The 17,973-nt window shown below is 42.1% G+C and overlaps 2 protein-coding genes across 5 annotated transcripts in view; one reads left to right on the forward strand and one right to left on the reverse strand.

The window, feature by feature from the left end:
• The window catches only part of unc5cb (unc-5 netrin receptor Cb), a 108,832-nt gene extending 98,067 nt beyond the window's left edge, over positions 1-10,765 (forward strand). For all 3 annotated transcript variants that reach the window (XM_085793429.1, XM_085793430.1, XM_085793428.1), the window contains 7 exons: positions 1,448-1,535; positions 1,698-1,869; positions 5,155-5,388; positions 6,078-6,227; positions 6,331-6,495; positions 7,291-7,469; positions 8,758-10,765. In XM_085793429.1, the coding sequence (XP_085649555.1) occupies positions 1,448-1,535; positions 1,698-1,869; positions 5,155-5,388; positions 6,078-6,227; positions 6,331-6,495; positions 7,291-7,469; positions 8,758-8,917 (1,148 nt within the window). In that variant the 3' untranslated portion in view covers positions 8,918-10,765. The remainder of the gene's footprint in view (positions 1-1,447; positions 1,536-1,697; positions 1,870-5,154; positions 5,389-6,077; positions 6,228-6,330; positions 6,496-7,290; positions 7,470-8,757) is intronic.
• Positions 10,766-11,208: 443 nt separating this feature from the next.
• Positions 11,209-17,973, reverse strand: part of bmpr1bb (bone morphogenetic protein receptor, type IBb) — a 49,710-nt gene continuing 42,945 nt past the window's right edge. The window contains exons 5-14 of one of the 2 annotated variants that reach the window (XM_085793436.1): positions 16,448-16,598; positions 15,755-15,857; positions 15,330-15,432; positions 13,803-13,899; positions 13,563-13,707; positions 13,141-13,333; positions 12,733-13,030; positions 12,458-12,633; positions 12,249-12,379; positions 11,209-12,031 (exon numbers count right to left, since the gene is read on the reverse strand). In XM_085793436.1, coding sequence (XP_085649562.1) covers positions 11,906-12,031; positions 12,249-12,379; positions 12,458-12,633; positions 12,733-13,030; positions 13,141-13,333; positions 13,563-13,707; positions 13,803-13,899; positions 15,330-15,432; positions 15,755-15,857; positions 16,448-16,598 — 1,523 coding nt within the window. In that variant the 3' untranslated portion in view covers positions 11,209-11,905. Of the gene's footprint in view, positions 12,032-12,248; positions 12,634-12,732; positions 13,031-13,140; positions 13,334-13,562; positions 13,708-13,802; positions 13,900-15,329; positions 15,433-15,754; positions 15,858-16,447; positions 16,599-17,973 lie in introns of both variants that reach the window. The other variant, XM_085793435.1, reaches the window with a different exon arrangement.

Below are 17,973 nucleotides of genomic sequence, written 5' to 3' on the forward strand. Positions count from 1 at the left end.
GATTTGAAATAGATTAAAACCTGAGCTAAGATCAGCTAACTGGCTGAAGAAAACACAAGTAAAAACACCTTTTAGGCATCAAATGTCAAACAACATACTGTATAGCATTACTGTTTCTAATTTAAAGAGCATTGTTAATCTATGCAAATGCTCCAGTGTTTGTGTATAAATTATGGTCAACATGTATGAGATCAGAGCTGCCTGTCTTATATTTTACCATCTCTGCCAGGATAGCATTTACACACACACACAGGAATGACTTTGAAATAGTATGCTAAACCATATGTAACCTATCAGCGTAGTGACCGCACATAGTATGACAAGAGGTGATGGATACCTGAGGTGTGTGTGCACCATGAGTATTGAAGTAGAGGTGTACTGTTTCAGTCAGCTTACATTAACCATGCTGTCCTCACTTCAAAAACCATGCGGGCTGCTTGTAACGTGCCACAGATGCATGTCGACAGGCTCAGACAAACTAGCAGCGACATTAAAGGATACACCGTCTTCTTAAGTTTCTTAACTTTTTCTTTTTTCGTTTTGATTCCTGTAAAAATGTTCTCAGCTGCTGGTTGTGCTCAGCCACCTCATCATGTTACATAGGCAGAAGGAGAGGAAAGAGCACATTTGATATTTGATCTGTTGGTGCGTCTGGGTAATGAAATATTTTGTGGCACTGTCAGTGGGGCTGTTTGGTATTTTGCATCTTAAAATGCATTTCCGATCTCTTTGAAGCTGTGCTGTGAGAGAGAGTGGCAGTGTGCTGTGCGAGACGTCCCCATGGCAGAGTTGTGATTGCCTTTGCTAGCTAGCAAGAGAAGCTGTCTGTCACCTTTTAAAAACTTCACTACAAGGACATGGGAAATCAATGAGCTATCTGAGAAACCCCCTCCAGACAGAGGAACAGTGTGTGTTTGTGTGTGCATGTGTGAGGGAATGTGGGGAGGAGGAGGAGGAGGAGAAGAGGGGAGTACGGTGTCGTCCTAAAAACCACGTCGGAGAGGGCATCATATCAAATCAATCTTAGATGAAAAAATGTAAATCAGTCTAGCTGCAGAAATATGAGAATGCTATGACGAGCAGAGAGACCATTGATTTTAGAAATGAAATGTCACATCATTTCCTCACGCCAAAGGAAAAGGCAGTAAGTGCCTTAGTTTTTATATATGGACTGGAGGGACTTCACTTCTCACTGAGGCTTTAACTGCTCTTTACTGGTGCTGTACTGAATTAATATATATATGTGTCCATTACAAGTTAAACCATTAAAACGTAAGTGGGTTTGTAGCTGTGTGTAAACATATATAGCATATAGTAGATACAGTATTCAGAGTTTTTCTATCTTGACCTGATGTCTCTGTCTATGCTCTTAAAATCCTCTGGTCAAACTGACAACTCACAACTATATGCCTGTTTGTTTGTCTCTCTCTCTTTTTGTGCTGCCCAGGGGTGAGTCTGCTAATTCCAGCGGGGGCCATACCTCAGGGCAGAGTGTATGAGATGTATGTGACAGTTCAGAGAAAGGACAACATGAGGTACGCAGCACCGCCTGGCATATCACCGCCCCAGAGCTGTGTTTACCCCTGTCAGCTCTGCCATGTCACACGTTACACAGAGACTGCTGTCAAATCATCGCTAAACAGCATTTGTGTGTTTGTGTGTATGTGTAAGTGTGTTTCTCTCTCTGTCACCTCCAGGCCCTCGGTGGACGATGGCCAAGCGGTCCTCAGCCCCGTGGTGAGCTGCGGGCCCCCTGGGGCGCTGCTGACTCGCCCCGTCATCATCACCATGCACCATTGCGCCATATGTGACGGCCAACAGGATTGGCTGATCCAGCTCAAGAGCCAGTCACCTCAGAACCAGTGGGAGGTGAGATGTGGGATGCATGATGACAACTGTGCAGAAATCCTCAGAAAATCTGTTTTTGACCATCATGTGAAGTATTAAAATAATAATCCACTCTGTATTTGATTGGTTGAAATTTCTACTCGGCATTGAGCTAAGAACAAAGCACAAAGATGAAGTGGTTTGGGACAATAGCTAGAATAGATGTGTGAGTGTGGGCATGTGGGACGTGAAGGGGATCACCTTCCCCTGCTTTGTTTGTGCAGCTCAGCACTTAGAGGAAACCCCTGTTGCACCCAGGTGCTGAAATAGTAAACCTGTGATAGCAGGGAAGGGGCTGGGACTGCTTTCCCCCTAGATTGTTTTCTTGTACCTTTTATGAATGCCTATATATGTGTGTGTGGGTGTGGGTGTGTGTGCTGTGTTTGTGTTTTTGGAGGCCCTGTGCCTGCAGGCTCCATCATTAACAATGCTGCTGATGATAAGTTGGGTTGCTGAGGGCAGTGTGAATGTTTTCTGCCTATCCCCTCTCTCCTTCTCCTCTCCTCCATGTCACACACACACACACACACACACACACACACACACACAGAAACAATCCAATTACCGTAGAGATCATTTGTAGAACAAATATGTCTCCACCCTCATTAAAAATACTGCTTTTAACTCATTAGAAATAGTCTAGTTGTCATCTTTCTCTCCAAAAATCTCCATCAGTAGTCCTAACATAATAATACAACAGACTTTGTTGTTGGCAGTTATAAGCAACTTTCTCTTTTCTGTCAAGAGACCATTTCTTGGGAAGCTATCTTTCTGTGTGGGTTGCAATGAATTCCTATGGACAGGAATTTGCCGAAGCCTTTTTTAAAGGGAAAGGTGCTCAAAATGTTAAAAAGAGGCAGAAGCAATTGTGTAGCTCCAGGGCCCAGCACAGCGCGTGGAATGAAAAGCAGTAAGAAGATGATACAGCACACAAAATATTTATTTTAAGAAATTGGATTTTAGTCTACATTGGTTTAGGAGCTAAATTAATAAGATATAAATTCAAAGTGGGTACTTGTTAGTGAGGAAATAAGGGAAATGTGCTTATGTGAGGTTATGCAAGGATATAGGCCAGTCAGTCATACATATATTGAAAATCCAGCTGCTTGGCAACAGCCTATATCCTATATATGACCCTCAGCTTCTCATTATTGAATAGAGGTATGAAAAACAACATTTTCAGAAAGCCTTTGCAGTTTGCACAATCTCCACTGCTGATGTGATGATATGATTTATGGTGCAAAAAAACAAAAGAAAGCTGCCAGACAGGCCCCACATGGCTTTGTGACAGTGATGAATGACTTGGGGGCAGCCAATAAAGCTCAGTGTAAACTAAGTATTTTTAAGGAAAGAAATAACTATTGATTACATCTCTGACCTGTCAGAAATGCAGATGGTAATTTCCAAGGTGATGGCTGCTTCCTTTATATGAGCCACTCTTCCCATCGAGGCCAGCCTTCATGCTGCGTGTGTGTATATAATATTGCTTTATATGACACGCTCTGTCAAAATGTGTTCATCACTGCAGTAGAAACAGGAGAGATGAGCCACTCTGAAGTAATCCACGGATATCATATTATATACAGTATATTTATAGTCTATACAGTGTATGTGTGTGTGTGTGTGTGTGTGTGTGTAGTCTTCACCACCCAGTGAGAATTATCATTTCCGTTGGCACCCATGTCGTTGCCGCAGTCCTCCCCCGTTGAAGCACTGAGGCACACACACACACACAAACAGGCGCACAAATGGACTCACAGTGTCACTGAGGAAACATGGTGTCGCGATGATGATGAAGACAGGTCATATAATGAGGAACATGTGGGACTTTCTGCATCAGTAGCGCTACGAAGATTTATCAGCCTGTGCCTTTAAAAAAAAAAAAAAGTCTTAGCTGATGAATGCAGTCAGAAATTTGTGAATAAATTATGCCGTGTGAGCATGTGTGAGGATGTGTGTGTTTGCATGTTTGATTGTTTGTGCCTTCACACATGTATGAAGCAAAAGCCCACTTTTCCATTGTGTGGTATAATTATCCCCCAATAAGGAGCCCTAGTACCATCCCCCAGGAGCAGTTAAAGAGTCTAATGATCAGCCATAATACTGCTGTTAAACGGCCTAGCTCACAATAAAATACTGTAATTCCTCTTCTGTCTCTCATAATAGGCTGAATTAATGCCAGTGTGCTACTCACAGGAGTGTTTGGATTAGAGAGAGAAAGACGCTGAGCAAGAGAGAAAGAGAAAGCAAGATCAAGAGAGATGGAGAGAGTGTCAAAGATAGAGAGAGGAAGAGAAAGACAAAGAGAAACAGAGAGTGGACCACATAAGCCCTCTCAGACCAGACAGTCTTAATGAAAGAGAAATATGTCCTGGCATTAGTGCCTTTTATAGGGGTCAACTGCAAGCGGCCTTGATACTCAATCTTCCATTACCTCACATACACAACGGTAGAGTGTCGCACAATTGTAACACAGACATACAAAGTCCAATTTCTAAAAGGACAGAGCTTATACGAGGAGGCCATGACCCTATATTGTATTTCCCCATTAAAATGAAATTTAAATTCAGTTCACTTTCAATTAAACTGAATGGAAAGATCTAAACATGATGAACCAGTTCCTCCCCACGTGTCTGTTTTAGAATTAGCTACTAGAAAATCACCAGATTGATTTTGTCAAAACAATAACAGAATAAACTCAAATATTCAAAACAGTTAAATTAGTAAACAAACATTACTAGTTTTTATGCCTTTCATATAAAAGCCTTGCATATGCACAAAAATGGAGGAGATTGTTCAAATGACTCTCTGACGATGTAAAACTGCAAATTGAACTCATTTTCCTGTGTCTGATTATCCCATTGAATGGTGAATACATAGAGAATGTGTTATTTTTTTATAGTGCTTTAGATTGAATAGTCCCATTTCAAGGAATAAAATAGAATTGAATTGGATATAGAGATACAAAAGTTTCATAATGAGTTTTGGAGACACAGGCGGCAACAATAAGTTGAGAACAGACATAGAAACTTAGGTGGGACCGAGCCAGAGTGACAGATGTGCACTAATTAGAAATGCTAATTAATCGTGTCCTCTTTTGTTTTTATCTTTGTCCATTTTATAACAGTATTTTTTTTCCCCCTCCCAACTGCAGTCACTACCACACAAAATAATGACAAACCTTTTGACTATTCCTGGCTCTTTCAGCTCATTATCTCCCACACTTCTTCTCTCCATTTCTCTCTCTCTCTCTCTCTCACTCTGTAGGATGTAGTGGTGGTAGGGGAAGAAAACTTCACCACGCCGTGCTACATCCAAATGGACGACGAGGCCTGCCACATCCTGACAGAGACGCTGGGCACCTACTGCCTCGTGGGCCAATCTCTCAGCGCCTCCACCACCAAGCGCCTCAAACTCGCCATCTTCGGCCCCGTCACCTGCCCCGCCATGGAGTATCACATCAGAGTCTACTGCCTGGACGACACGCAGGACGCCCTCAAGGTAAATTCGCAGCGCGTGCGTGAGGTTACGTAGCAGAAAAGTAGATGAATGCGTTGGTAAGCATTAATGATGTTTGTGTTGTTACTGAATTGTTAATGCGTGTGGGTAGGCATAGCCAGCAGCTGAGGTGTGGGAGGCAGAATGAGAAGTCATTGTGTTGGTGTGTCACAATAAGGGGATACAAGCATTTGAATAGCGTCTCTGCTGCTGCTGCTAGAAAGATGTTGCCGCTGTGCTGACACAAAATAAGCCAAATTTATCTCTGTACTCCTCTTGTCTCCTCACCTCAGTTCTGTTTAATACCACCCTCTACCTTCATGGAGGACAGATAAGGAAGGATTATTACACTGAGTAGGGGTATTGAACACGGTTATTAAGTTTGGAAATGGGTAATGAGAAGTGATAGTGATCCTGCTGCAAAGGACATTGAAGCTGCTTTCAGATGGCAGGTCCAGATTCAGGTTCATAAAGCCCTGAGGGGAAGTGTTGAATATGCTGTAAAAAAAAAACAAAAAAAAAACATTTCATTTGTAAATTTCCATTTGAGCAGCTGCAGGAAACCGCTGCAGCAACACGGGGTACAACAACAGTCGGCAGCAGCACAGAAGTAGAAAAGTCAGGATTGTTTCTGAGTTCAGCACCTTTGGTTTCATATGCAGTGCTGAGCTAGTGTGTGTTTGTGTATCCAGGAAGTCCTGCAGATGGAGAAACAGATGGGTGGCAAGTTGTTGGATGAACCAAAGACTCTCATCTTTAAAGACAGCACCCACAACCTGAGACTTTCCATCCATGATGTCCAAAACACGTTGTGGAAGAGCAAACTACTAGCCAAGTACCAGGTAGGCTGCTCGTGCCCTCTCTCAAAAGAAATGAAAATACAAAACTGTTTAACATGCTGCTGCAGCTGAGTAACTTCCTTTTGCCTCTTTTACATATTTGCAGGAGCTTTGCTTTCAGCAAGTGTGGAACGGTTCACAGAGGAACCTCCACTGTTGCTTTACCCTGGAGCGCTTCTTTGCCAGCACCGTGGACCTGTCCTGTAAGATATGTGTTCGCCAAGTGGAAGGGGAAGGGCAGATTTTTCAACTGGACACTACACTGTCAGAGGTACAGTAGGCCGACATTTAGGTTTTGTCTTTAATTTATAGCAGTGCCTTGTTTAGATATGAGCAATGCATCGCCAACATCTTTAAAGATCAGTGTGACTCTTGAACTTCCTTGTCATCTGAATTTTGCATCTGCTGTGTTTCTCTGTTGTGAGAGATACTTGGCTGAATTTATTCTCTCCCCCATGTCCTCTTGCCTCTTTTTGCAATGCTCACAAAGAGTGACAGGATGGGAGACAGGGAGTCTTGACCCTGCGGCCTTCATATAGTCTTTCCTATGACAGACCAATGCAGAGCAGAGAGGAGCAGAGGGGGAGAATAATCACCCTCCAGTCGCGCTGTTCTTGCTTCACAAAGGCCATCTGGCCAGGAGAATAGAGCTTGAGGGATGGAGGAGTACTCGGGCTTTGTGCTCAGTAATGAGATGAATTACAGTACACGTAGTGAAGAGCTGTGTCCCCGCCTGGCCTCGGTTCATTTGTCTCCAGGTCTTGCTCTCGCTTCCGTATCCAGACCTCCAGCACTTAATCCTGCAGATGCAATATATTTGAAAATCACTCAGCTTGCATCAATAAATGGATGGCAATGAAATGAATGATTTTCACCTTTTATAGAACCCAGAACCAGAAATTTTCTGTGCTACAAATCAATTTGAGCTACATTATGTTTCGTTTTGTGAGATGGTGTTAAATTATGTTCATGCCGCCTGCAGCCTGAAAGAATGCCACTGCACAGTTTGTGTCTCCTTCAACCTCTCTCTCTCTGTCTGCTCTCTGTCTGCTCTCTGTCTCTGTAGGATTCCCAGAGTATTGACACATCTCTTCTGGACCCGGCCAGTAACATCACCACACTGGTTGGCCCCAACGCCTTCCGCATCCCTGTCTCCATCCGACAGAAACTGTGTGGCAGCCTGGACGCGCCACAGACCAGGGGCAATGACTGGAGGATGTTGGCCCACAAACTTAACCTTGACAGGTGGGTAGAGGAGCCGGAGGAGCCCAGGAGAGAAAAGGAGCGAGACTGTGACTCAGACTGAGGCCCTCAGTGGTCACAGCCTGGCCACAGGAACAGCCTGGCCACAGGAACAGGCTTATCAGCTTTCTTATATATTTATTTTTCTTTGAACAAGGGCAAATGAAAGAGCTGCAACCAAGAGAAACTTTGTTTTTGAAACTAGCAAAACTCCTCACTTTGTTAGAAAAATTATAACTTTTATTTCATTAGAAGGAGGCAACATGATTGCATGGGAAATCAAACTGTAGATAACTAATCTTGTTTTATTTGATAGTGAATCTGACTCCTATTGATTAGCATCTGTACAAATTAGATTAATTGAGCCGGACACAGAGAGAGAGATAGAGTTGGAGAGAAAGAGGGGGAGAGGAAGAGAGAATGATGCTTCTCTTTACGAAGCATCATCCACGTGTCTTTGAAAGGCTTGTGTGTGTGATGGAGGTACAGTGTGTGTCCATTTATAAGGTCCCAGCTCAGTGGGGCGGCCTTATCACAGGCAGCAGCTGCAGATTGACGAGACCACTGACAGGGTGTGGCGTGAAAATAAGGGCGAGCGCAGGGGAGAGATTTCAGCCGAGCTCATCCAAAGCCCACACTGATGACTCATACCTAACACCAGTATATAGGTTGTTATTTTCCATTTTAATGTTTTCAAATAATAATAATATTAATGATGATTTTAAAAAAAAAGGAATATAAGCGTTTATTTTGAATACCGTAAACTGGGTCAACAGATTAAAAAAACATCAGTGTGAAAAATAGGATTTCAAAAATATCATCTGCAGCATAACCAGTCAGTTAACACGGAGGTAACCTTTTTAAAGGGACTCCAGTGCTTAATCAGCAGCTCATTTGCATTTTATCACCACTTTTCTTAACTTTTTATAAATCACATTTTATTTTTCGTGCCATGCAGAGAACTGCAGAATCTGCACAATTTTGCTGCAGGAACCATGAAAATCCAGATGAAAGTCTGTTTAAACCATCTGACCACATCAAAAATGTGTGAAATATTCAGGGGAAATCTGAAAAAAAAAGAAAATAACCACTGATTCTCACACCACAAACACATATAGGGATGTTTGTCAATACTCATAAGCAAGTGTTTTCCTGTCATGCCCTTGTTGAGGAGGAAAGCTGGTGACCACAGAAGGAAACTTGTCTCCTAATAGTTCAAGAAAACCCATTTCTCTCTGTTAACCATCTACCTAATTGTTTCTACCTCTGTTATGTCACATCTTTCATCCAGGTATCTTAACTACTTCGCCACCAAATCCAGTCCCACGGGAGTGATCCTGGATTTGTGGGAAGCCCAGCATTTCCCCGATGGCAATCTCAGTCGCCTTGCCCAGGTACTAGAGGAGATGGGACGCCATGACAGCCTTGTTCCTACAGCGACTGAGCACTGACATCTGCCCACCAGGGAGTGTGACATTCCAGGGAGGAAGAAGACATAAAAAGAAAATAAAAGAGGGAGAGGATGGGGGTAGCAGGGGGGGAGGGAAGGAGGGAGGGAGGGAGAGTCATTTGGCATCACAGTGACAAACACGCACACACACACACACACACTCACAGACACTGCATGTGTGTGTGTGTGTACACTCAAAGAAGTAAGAAGATAGAGACAGCTAGGTCTACTCAGCCATGACCCAGTTAAACATTGGCAACAAAGGGTTTAAAAACTTGGGAGGGTAAACAAGGCTCTCTGTCAGTCATCTCTCTCTGGCGGTTCCCTTCTCTGGTACAACGACTTGATATTTCTGGCTCTGGTTTCCTTGGAATCAGCTGTCCGGATGTTTGGATGGACTGTGCGGACTACGCGGATGATGCCGTCGCCCCTTGCCAACAGTCTAAATAGTGACACCCAATCAGAGGTCAAAGGATCCAAGGAGCACGGCTTGGATCGGAGGAAGCATCTCTCACTCTCCAGAAATCAGTCTCCATAGCAACTCCATGGATGAGTATGTGTTCTGTGATAACATTGTATTTAATAATATGCCTATTTATACATATCTTTTTTATTTTTTTTTTGTATTTTATGCTGCCTGTTAGGGAATACTGTGTAGTGTCCTCACTTTTTATTTTTTTGTTTGTGTTTCTTTTGTTTCTTCTTTCATTATGTATGACTGTATCATAGCACCCCCTGGTGGACTCTTGCAGTTATAACTCATCCTGTCAGCCACACTTGTATGTACAGAAGGAAATCAATGATGTAACCATTTTACAGATTTAGTGTTGCTGTCGTAAACTAAAAATGGACACTTTTAAACCCATGTTATGTATGATTATTGATTTTCAAATATGTGAGCTTCTTTAGTTGCAAGTCTTTTAAAAATATTTTTCCTAAGTTGAATTGGTTAATTTTGTGTTACTTCCTTTGCTTTTTGCATGTTTTCTTTATTTTTAATCAAGTCATTTGAATAATTCCACCAGTCTATTGCCCCTAGATAAAAGGTGATCAATGTTATGTTCCCAAACTGAAATTCATGACTGATGCTGATGACTTGTGTGTTGTTTCAAGACATCATCTACGTGATCAAGACCAGGCAGAGACGAGAGGTAGATCCCGTCGAAAGGGGAGTCAAATAAGTATATTTTTGTAGGACCAATGCAACTGAATAAAAACTGCTTTTTACCAAATAATTGACAGTGTGTGAGGTTAAATTTAATACACGAGGTGATCATCTAAATGTCGAAAATTCATTTCAGAAAGTGTCATTTCCTGCGTTCAGGACCGAGTTACATTCATGTGTAATTTTTTGGAGGAGAATGGGAGATTTTAACTCAGACTTCTATGGTTGTACATTACTGACAGAAGCCATTGGTATAATGATGACACTGACTCTGTGCATAAAAAAATAGTGATAGTTGTAAATGCAACATTCCTTTGATGCAGCAGCACTTGTGACTGTTCAAGTGTTCTTGGTTGGATATTTTTTGTTCGTTGTTACGTTTTCTTTATTTTTCCTGTTTTAAAATGGCAGTTCCCAGTCCCAGTTTTCGTAAAGCCGTCTATGCAAACTCTGCATCCTTAAAAAACAATCTTTACATTCTCAGTGGGCTAGCCTTTGCATTTCCCTAGTTGTTCTCCAGCTTCATGATTATTATTGTGTATAGTGAGAATGTATCCTGTCTGTTTCTGGCACTCATGATGTTCCGCGCAACTGCTTGCATTTCATCTGTCAAGTTATTGTACAAAGTGTAAGAAAGAATTTTTAAGACTAATAATAAATTATATTTATATGCAACATTGGAAAGGGTGCACAAGGAGCCTTTTGTCTGAATGGTATGACTGTGAAGCAACACAAACCTTACAGACACAGACAATCCTTCAAAACACAGTTGTTTTATTAGGGAATGTTATCCAGATCCACTCATACACTCTCATAATCACATATGTACAGATTAAATAAGGCACATGCCATAGTGGTAGAGTGGACGGGATATATTCTGTACATAAAAATCCTCAAAGAAAAAACAAAAAACATTTTTTTAACATCCAGAAAGGCAATGTTTATCAAGAGTATTTACAAATGAATTGTGGGTGATAAGTAGAGACAATGAGGGAAGACAAGGCCTTATCTGTCTCAGCTCTGAAGGATTGAAGGACAAAGCCGTCAATGATCTAAAACCCAGAGTTTGTCTTATTGAAATAAAATGTATTTTGAAATACTACATAGAAAAGTATGTTTGTTTTTCCCATTAATTTAGTCTTTCTCTGCTTTGTTCTGTAATAATATTAATATTAATAGTAATAACAATAGTAGTAATAATAATAATTACATCTTTGAGGTCACTGGGCATGATTTAGACATTTCTTTGGATGGATGACAGTCACTATATGGAACTGATCGTGAACTGAGAGACAGTTTACAGTCTGCTATGATATTACAGCATGCAGTGACTGAGTCAAACTAAAAAAAAAAAAAAAACATGGAGGCAGCTGTGCAATACAAAAGACTGCACATGTAATACTGCTATATGGCTTTCAAAGGACAGAGCAGGAGCTTCCTCTGTACTGAACTGATCAGAGGAGTTTCAGTCCTCCTCTCCTGTGAGGGTCCCAGTCTCCCTGCCCACCTGGACAGTCTGGACCCGACAACCACTCAGCTTTCACGGAAAGCACACCCTGAACACTTTGTCTGAGGTGGAGGTGACTCAGACAATAGGAGGTCAGATCTCCCCAGACATTATAAATCTTCCGCCTCTCATTTTTCTGGCTCCCTGTCCACCATTACGTCCATCACTCATCCTCATCCCTGTCAGTTTTCCATTGTCCCATCATTCACAGACTCTTTATTTTTTTCCCTTTCTTCTACTGGCCAGTCTAAGCGGCGCTGTGCCATCGGCAGTGACAAGTCTCTGGGTGATGAGAGCTTCTCTCTCTTGACGATCTGTCACATTTTGATGTCTTGGGACTCTAACATCTTCGCCAGGCTCTTCTTCACCCTCAGAGCTGTGAGGCGACAGGCCGGGCCGTGAGCCCAGCACTCCGACATCAGTTTCCCCATCTGTCGTAGACACTGAAGACACACAAACACATACATTTACATTAGAACATAAAAATATCATCAACTTTAAACAGTAGTGTTTAAAATAAAATAAATACATGTACAAAATATTATTGACACACTGATGTACTGCATGATAAAACTTTAACACATTGTTCATTAACTGTTAGTAAAACATTTGAATTTTTGAAACTTTGCACTGTATTGAAAACCATTTACTGTAGAATACCTCATCACTGCTCCAACGATTAGCAAATGAAGGTCTCTGTTTCTTAATGCAGACAACCTCTCTCATGTCCTCATAGGAGGGATCAGTGGGCACAAGGTCGTGATAAGGCAGCTGATATTCCTCCACGATGCCTGTAGGGAAAACGTTAGAATTAGTAGGATCACTGCGATAACACAGAAAGTTAACTTTTAAAGAGTTTGTCCCCTGACCTCCAGAGATACAACGTCGCGCCATCTCCCACATAATAAGGCCAAAACTGTACATGTCCGCCATAATAAAAGACTGGAAGTAGGTCCTGTTCAGAGTCTCATCCAGCACTTCAGGGGGCATGTAGCGCTTCGTACCAACACGTAGATTGAGAGGGATATCCACCTCATTGGTGTCGCTGAGGGAACAAGAGGGAGAATAGAAAAGGTTTAGGTTTTATTTCTCTGTGCTTTGGGAAATACCCGAGACAGAAGAAATCCAAAATTCAGTGATGTACCTGTTAAACTTGACAGCCAGACCTAAATCTGCTATACAGCAGGATCCGTTCTTTTTGACCAGGATGTTTTTACTCTTCAGGTCTCTGTGTGCGATGGCTGGTTTGCCCTGTGTGCCGTAGATCTGAGTGTGCAGGTGACAGAGGCCGGATATGGCCGAATAGGCCAGTTTCAGCAGAGACTGGACGTCTAAGGTGTTGGACTTGAGGTAGTCGTATAAGGATCCATTCTCATGGTAGTCTGTGATCAAGTAGAGCTGAGTCCACGAGCCGGTTCCTTTAATGTCGGCTGCTATGAATCCTGGGGGATGGAGAGTGGGGATGACAGGACTGAGAAATGCATAATAACAACACATGGGGTCTTGGTCACTTTTGGGAACACAAGTCCTTATTCTATTAACTTTCCCTTACCAAGTATGTTGTCATGTCTCATGAGGAAGGTCTGATAAATTTCAGTCTCTCTGAACCAGCTGTCCTCCTCTGTGGTGAAGAAAACTTTGACAGCCACCCTCTCTTCTCTCCATTTGCCCATCCACACCTCTCCGTATCGTCCTTTCCCGATCTGCTTCACCATCTGAATCTGTTTGGCGATAGTTCGCTGCACCTGGGAACAAAATATATGAAAAATAAAGCTGCTTAATTATGTAATTTCCACTTAAAACAAAAATCTATTACTTCAGTTACATTTGTCTAAATAGTTGTAATGCAATGTAGTTTTTTTGCATTCAAAATCAATTACATTATTTTCTTCTGAATTTTATTGATTGCAACAGGGGAAAAGTATGAGATGATGCCCTAATCAGTGAAGCAGATGTGTAATGCTCTTTTCTCACCAGTAGAGGGAGTCCTGACCCCGAACCAGACCCGACGCTCCTGGAGTGCTCTAGCATGTCCTTCAGAGACTCCCCGGGGGGGATGTAGGGCTCATTCTGCTCCAGATCGATTCTGTAGTGTGGCCGTGACTCCGGCCGCTTATACCTGGCACAGAGAGGAGATGCGATAATAGTAATGTTCAGTGTGCATCGGGAAGTGTGACTTCAGTGATGGGTACATGTCGTCTTCAAGTTTCTCACCTGAAGTAGCAAAAGATGATGATGAGACCGAGGACGATGATGCTGACCGTAATTGAGATGCAGAGAGCCATGTACTGGATACTGCTGTCCACATAGTCTGAAAAAATACACAAAAAAACAACGGGAAGATTATAAAACATGAGTTATGTGTCATTGTGATTACTTTATCTTGAATGTGCATGATCCTGGTCTGAGCAACACGATAAAATTACCAACGGATGAATAGATGGTGACACTCATTTGTTCACTCTTATCGACTCCAACATCTTTCTAATTTTCATTGGCAGGGACGAGCTCCTTTTCCCCCTTCCTCCCTCTAACCCTGCCCTGCACCCGCCCTTCTCTCTCTCTCTCTCTTTCTCTATCTCTCTCTCTCTCTCTCCCCCAGCGTGTGATCGATCCCATCCCCTTCCTGAATCCCACATATCAGATGTCACACTGACGTCGCTACAGAAACCCCTGAGGCCTAAAGCTGCTCTGGGCATCTAGCCTTTCTGTCGTGCTCCTGTCAATCAGTCTCACGGGGAGGGAGGGGGAGGGAGGGGGTGGGGGGGACTTCATGGTGTGAACAGACCAGAGCCACACAGTAAGAAGGATCAGTGGACAAAGAAAATCTGCATGAACAGCAAAGTGTCTTATGAACTCCCTGCAGGATCATTGAGTTAAAGGATAACTGAATTTAGATGAACTTATTTAGAAGGACATGACTTCTGTAGTTGTGTGTGGTTTATTACTACATTTTTACTTAAATTTACCCTTAAATTAAGAGGTTTTCATCATTTGGCTAAACTGTTGCCTGGTTAACAACCTGCCTGATTATCTGAACACTTGTTTCTTGCCCTGTTAGACTTTGTCTTTCTTTTTCTAAATGTGAGTGATGATTTTAGTGAGTTCAGTGTTATCCTCTTTATGAAAACAAGTGGTAATAAAAACCATATGACAATACACCCCCTTAATTTCCTTCCAACTTACGTGACAAATCAGTTGATCGCTGTTTGTTTGAAGGGCATAATGAAGGATGGTGAGGCTGTGTAAAACTATAATGATGAGTGTGTGCGTGTAACAGAGATAGGGAGTACGTGTGAGCGAGAGAGTGAGAAAGAATGTGTGTGTGTTTGTGTGCGTGCGTGTTGGTGTGTTGCAGAGTGACAGATGGACAGATATCTCACATCCGTACCGAGGCAAGAAACTCAAGCAGGCCCTGGGGAGAGGCTGTCCTTTTCATTAGAGGGTGAGAGAACAAGCCAAGCCTGCAGGCTCTGTTTCACCTGCCCCTCTCTCCCTCTCTCTCTCTCTCTCTCTCTTTCTCCATCTCTCTCTCTCCCCCAGCGGAGCAGCATGTGCCACTTCACTACAGCACCACACTGTGGTTTGTAACAGTTTAAACTGTCACTCCCCATCATCACCCAGCACGGCCTGAATGAGCCTGTTCTAAAAGCCACCGGCGCTTTAAAGTGGAGCAGGATTTCAGTGTGTGAAAACCTGTGTGAACTAAAGTGTGTGTGTGTGTGTGTGGTGGCGTCTCACCTGATGTCATGAGCGGAGGAAGAGTGGGATGTAAGTCTCTGTTGCAATAGTCCTGATCAGTGCAACACTCGATAGTTCTCCTGTAACGTGGAATCCCTGTGTCCTAAAACACACACACACAAACACACACCCAGACACTAATGAGGACACAAGAGTAACAAATATTTACAGCCATACTTATTCCCAATGAAAACATTTAACAATATACCAAAGGTTTTTCCACTGTGCGTTAAAGATAGCAGCCTGGACAAGTGTGATTTAAACAGATCTCATAAAGAGCTGCAGCGAGTCGAGGAAAAGCTCATAAAGACTTAACAATGGCTCATGAAAGAGGACACACATACACCGACATACTGAAGGTTTCACCCAGAAAGAAATATAAACACAGAAACTAACAAACAAACACACACACACAGCTGACTTACTCTGCACTGGAACTCTGAACCACCAAGTGCCAAACAACCTGACGTGAGCACAACCACTCCGCCCTCCTCCTCCTCCACCATGGTGAAACAGTAACCATTAGTCCTGCCAAAACACATGCATCAGATTTTATCAGTGGAGCATTTCATTTACTTTACTGAACCTGCTTACTGAGACAATCTATATAGTTTGCATGATAAGCTCTAAAACTATAAATACTCAAAGACATTTCAGATTGGATTAGATTAAATTTAGTTGGAAATTGATTTAATTGTGACATTGTGACAGAGTACACCTGTACCGATCTGACTTTTAGTTTAGTGATCAACAAGGCATAAATCTGTAAGTAGTAGCATCTGCAACCATTTCCTAACACCACTAGCTTTGGGAGTTTTTATATCTGATCAAGCCTCAAGAACTACACAGCTTTGGTATCTGATCCCTGAACCCTTTACCTTCCTTTCAAATTAGTTGACCATATCTGAATTAGAGGTTTTGATGTAATCTTGTGCTGAGTGAGAGACTTTTTTATAATAGAATTGTATACACTATTATATACTTAATGTATATATTATTTTAAATCACTCCAGTGCAAATAGCTCAGCTAATGAAAGTGCTAATAAAGTCTATCTTTCATAAATGTTTAGGTAAAGTTTAGGTTATTAGGTGTTTGTGTAGTCTGTGCTTCACCATACATGCAAGTGTTGTTGGCTGCTTTGTCAGGGCAGTGGTGGTTGCAGTGGCACCAGAGCATGTTCTCAGATGAGACTGTGCTGCTGCCCTCCTCCGCCCTTCGCCCAGATCCCCCCTTCCATCCATTCTTCAGCATGGTGTCCAACATGTTGGCTGTGCAGAGAAAGAGAGAGAGAGAAAGAGAAAAAAGGAGAGGATGGGTTTAACATCAGGTCAGAACAAAACATCTGTACACTCCTCCGGTTCCAGTTAAATCTACGTACACTTGCCCTGGGAAAGTTTAAGATGGAATAAATCGAAAGATCCAAACTGCATTTCCACTCATTTCAAATGGGTCTTCTTGATTATACATAGACAAATATGCACCAGTTCTGCCTACCTTGGCAGTGTAACCATGGCAATGCAATCCACAGAAAGTGTGAATACTGTATGTTGCTGAAAGCAGCCCTGCTGTCCTGGACTGGACTCAATGTACCTGCGTGAAGTCTGGAACCAGAATAACACTACTCACCAGAAAGAAGTCTTTGTGCTGTGTGTGTGTGTGTGTGTGTGTGTGTGTGTGTGTGTGTGTGTGTGTGTGTGTGTGTGTGTGTGTGTGTGTGTGTGTGTGTGTGTGTGCACCTTCTTGCAAGTCTGTCTGTATGTAGGGTGAGGGTGCATAGCGTGCATAGTGTTTTGAGGTGTAAGTGTGTGTGAGTGCGGTTTATTGCAGTAATATTTAAAAAAAAAAATTATTTCCCAGAAACAAAAAATATAATCTTTCTTTATAGACTTTTTTTTAAGGCTATAGTATATCCAAAAATCAACTTAAAAATGTTTGGATAAACCTGTTGATTCCTCCTATAATATACAGTATAATTCACTGCTATCTGGACATACTGTATGTGAGTCCTTAGTACTTACAGTATCTTCTGAGAGGAGAAGAACATTTCCCAGCAGGCAATAGCTGCTATGAGCCCTGTACTAAAACATGCACATATGAGCCAGGGAAAGTGCAGTGATACGGTACAGATGTATTCACATAAACCAGGAGGAGGATAAATATTATTGCTCTGGATCTGCTCATCCTTGAAAGTGTTAACCTTTACTGCTGCTGCCACTGAACATTGAACCAAGTTCAAGGGAATTCTATTTCTGAGTTATTTTATTGTTATTTAGTAGCGTGAATTGTGTCTTTGTCTTTTCACGAATTGGAATTTGTGTGATTGTAACATTCAGATGCACCTTTGATCAAGTCTATCATCATCAGATGGAATTTCCTCTTAACCCCCTAAAGATTAATATGTGAGGTGAGGTAATAACTCCAAGGAAACATGAACTATTTATTTATTTATTTTATTTATTTGTTTATTTCGGCATGTCAGTTAGATCAATCATCGTCACACATCATCTTAGTTTAAATCATACAATTCACATTAACAACTATTAATGCACCAGTGAACAGTGGATCATTGTTTAAAATGATTAAATGCCAAATGAATGGTTACTAATATCTACAGTCTGGAGTGGACAAACTCTTGTGGCAAAT

The sequence above is a fragment of the Trachurus japonicus genome, chromosome 12, assembly GCF_045865225.1.
Source record: "Trachurus japonicus isolate A0001 chromosome 12, Traja_1.0".
NCBI classification, from domain to species: Eukaryota; Metazoa; Chordata; class Actinopteri; order Carangiformes; family Carangidae; genus Trachurus; species Trachurus japonicus.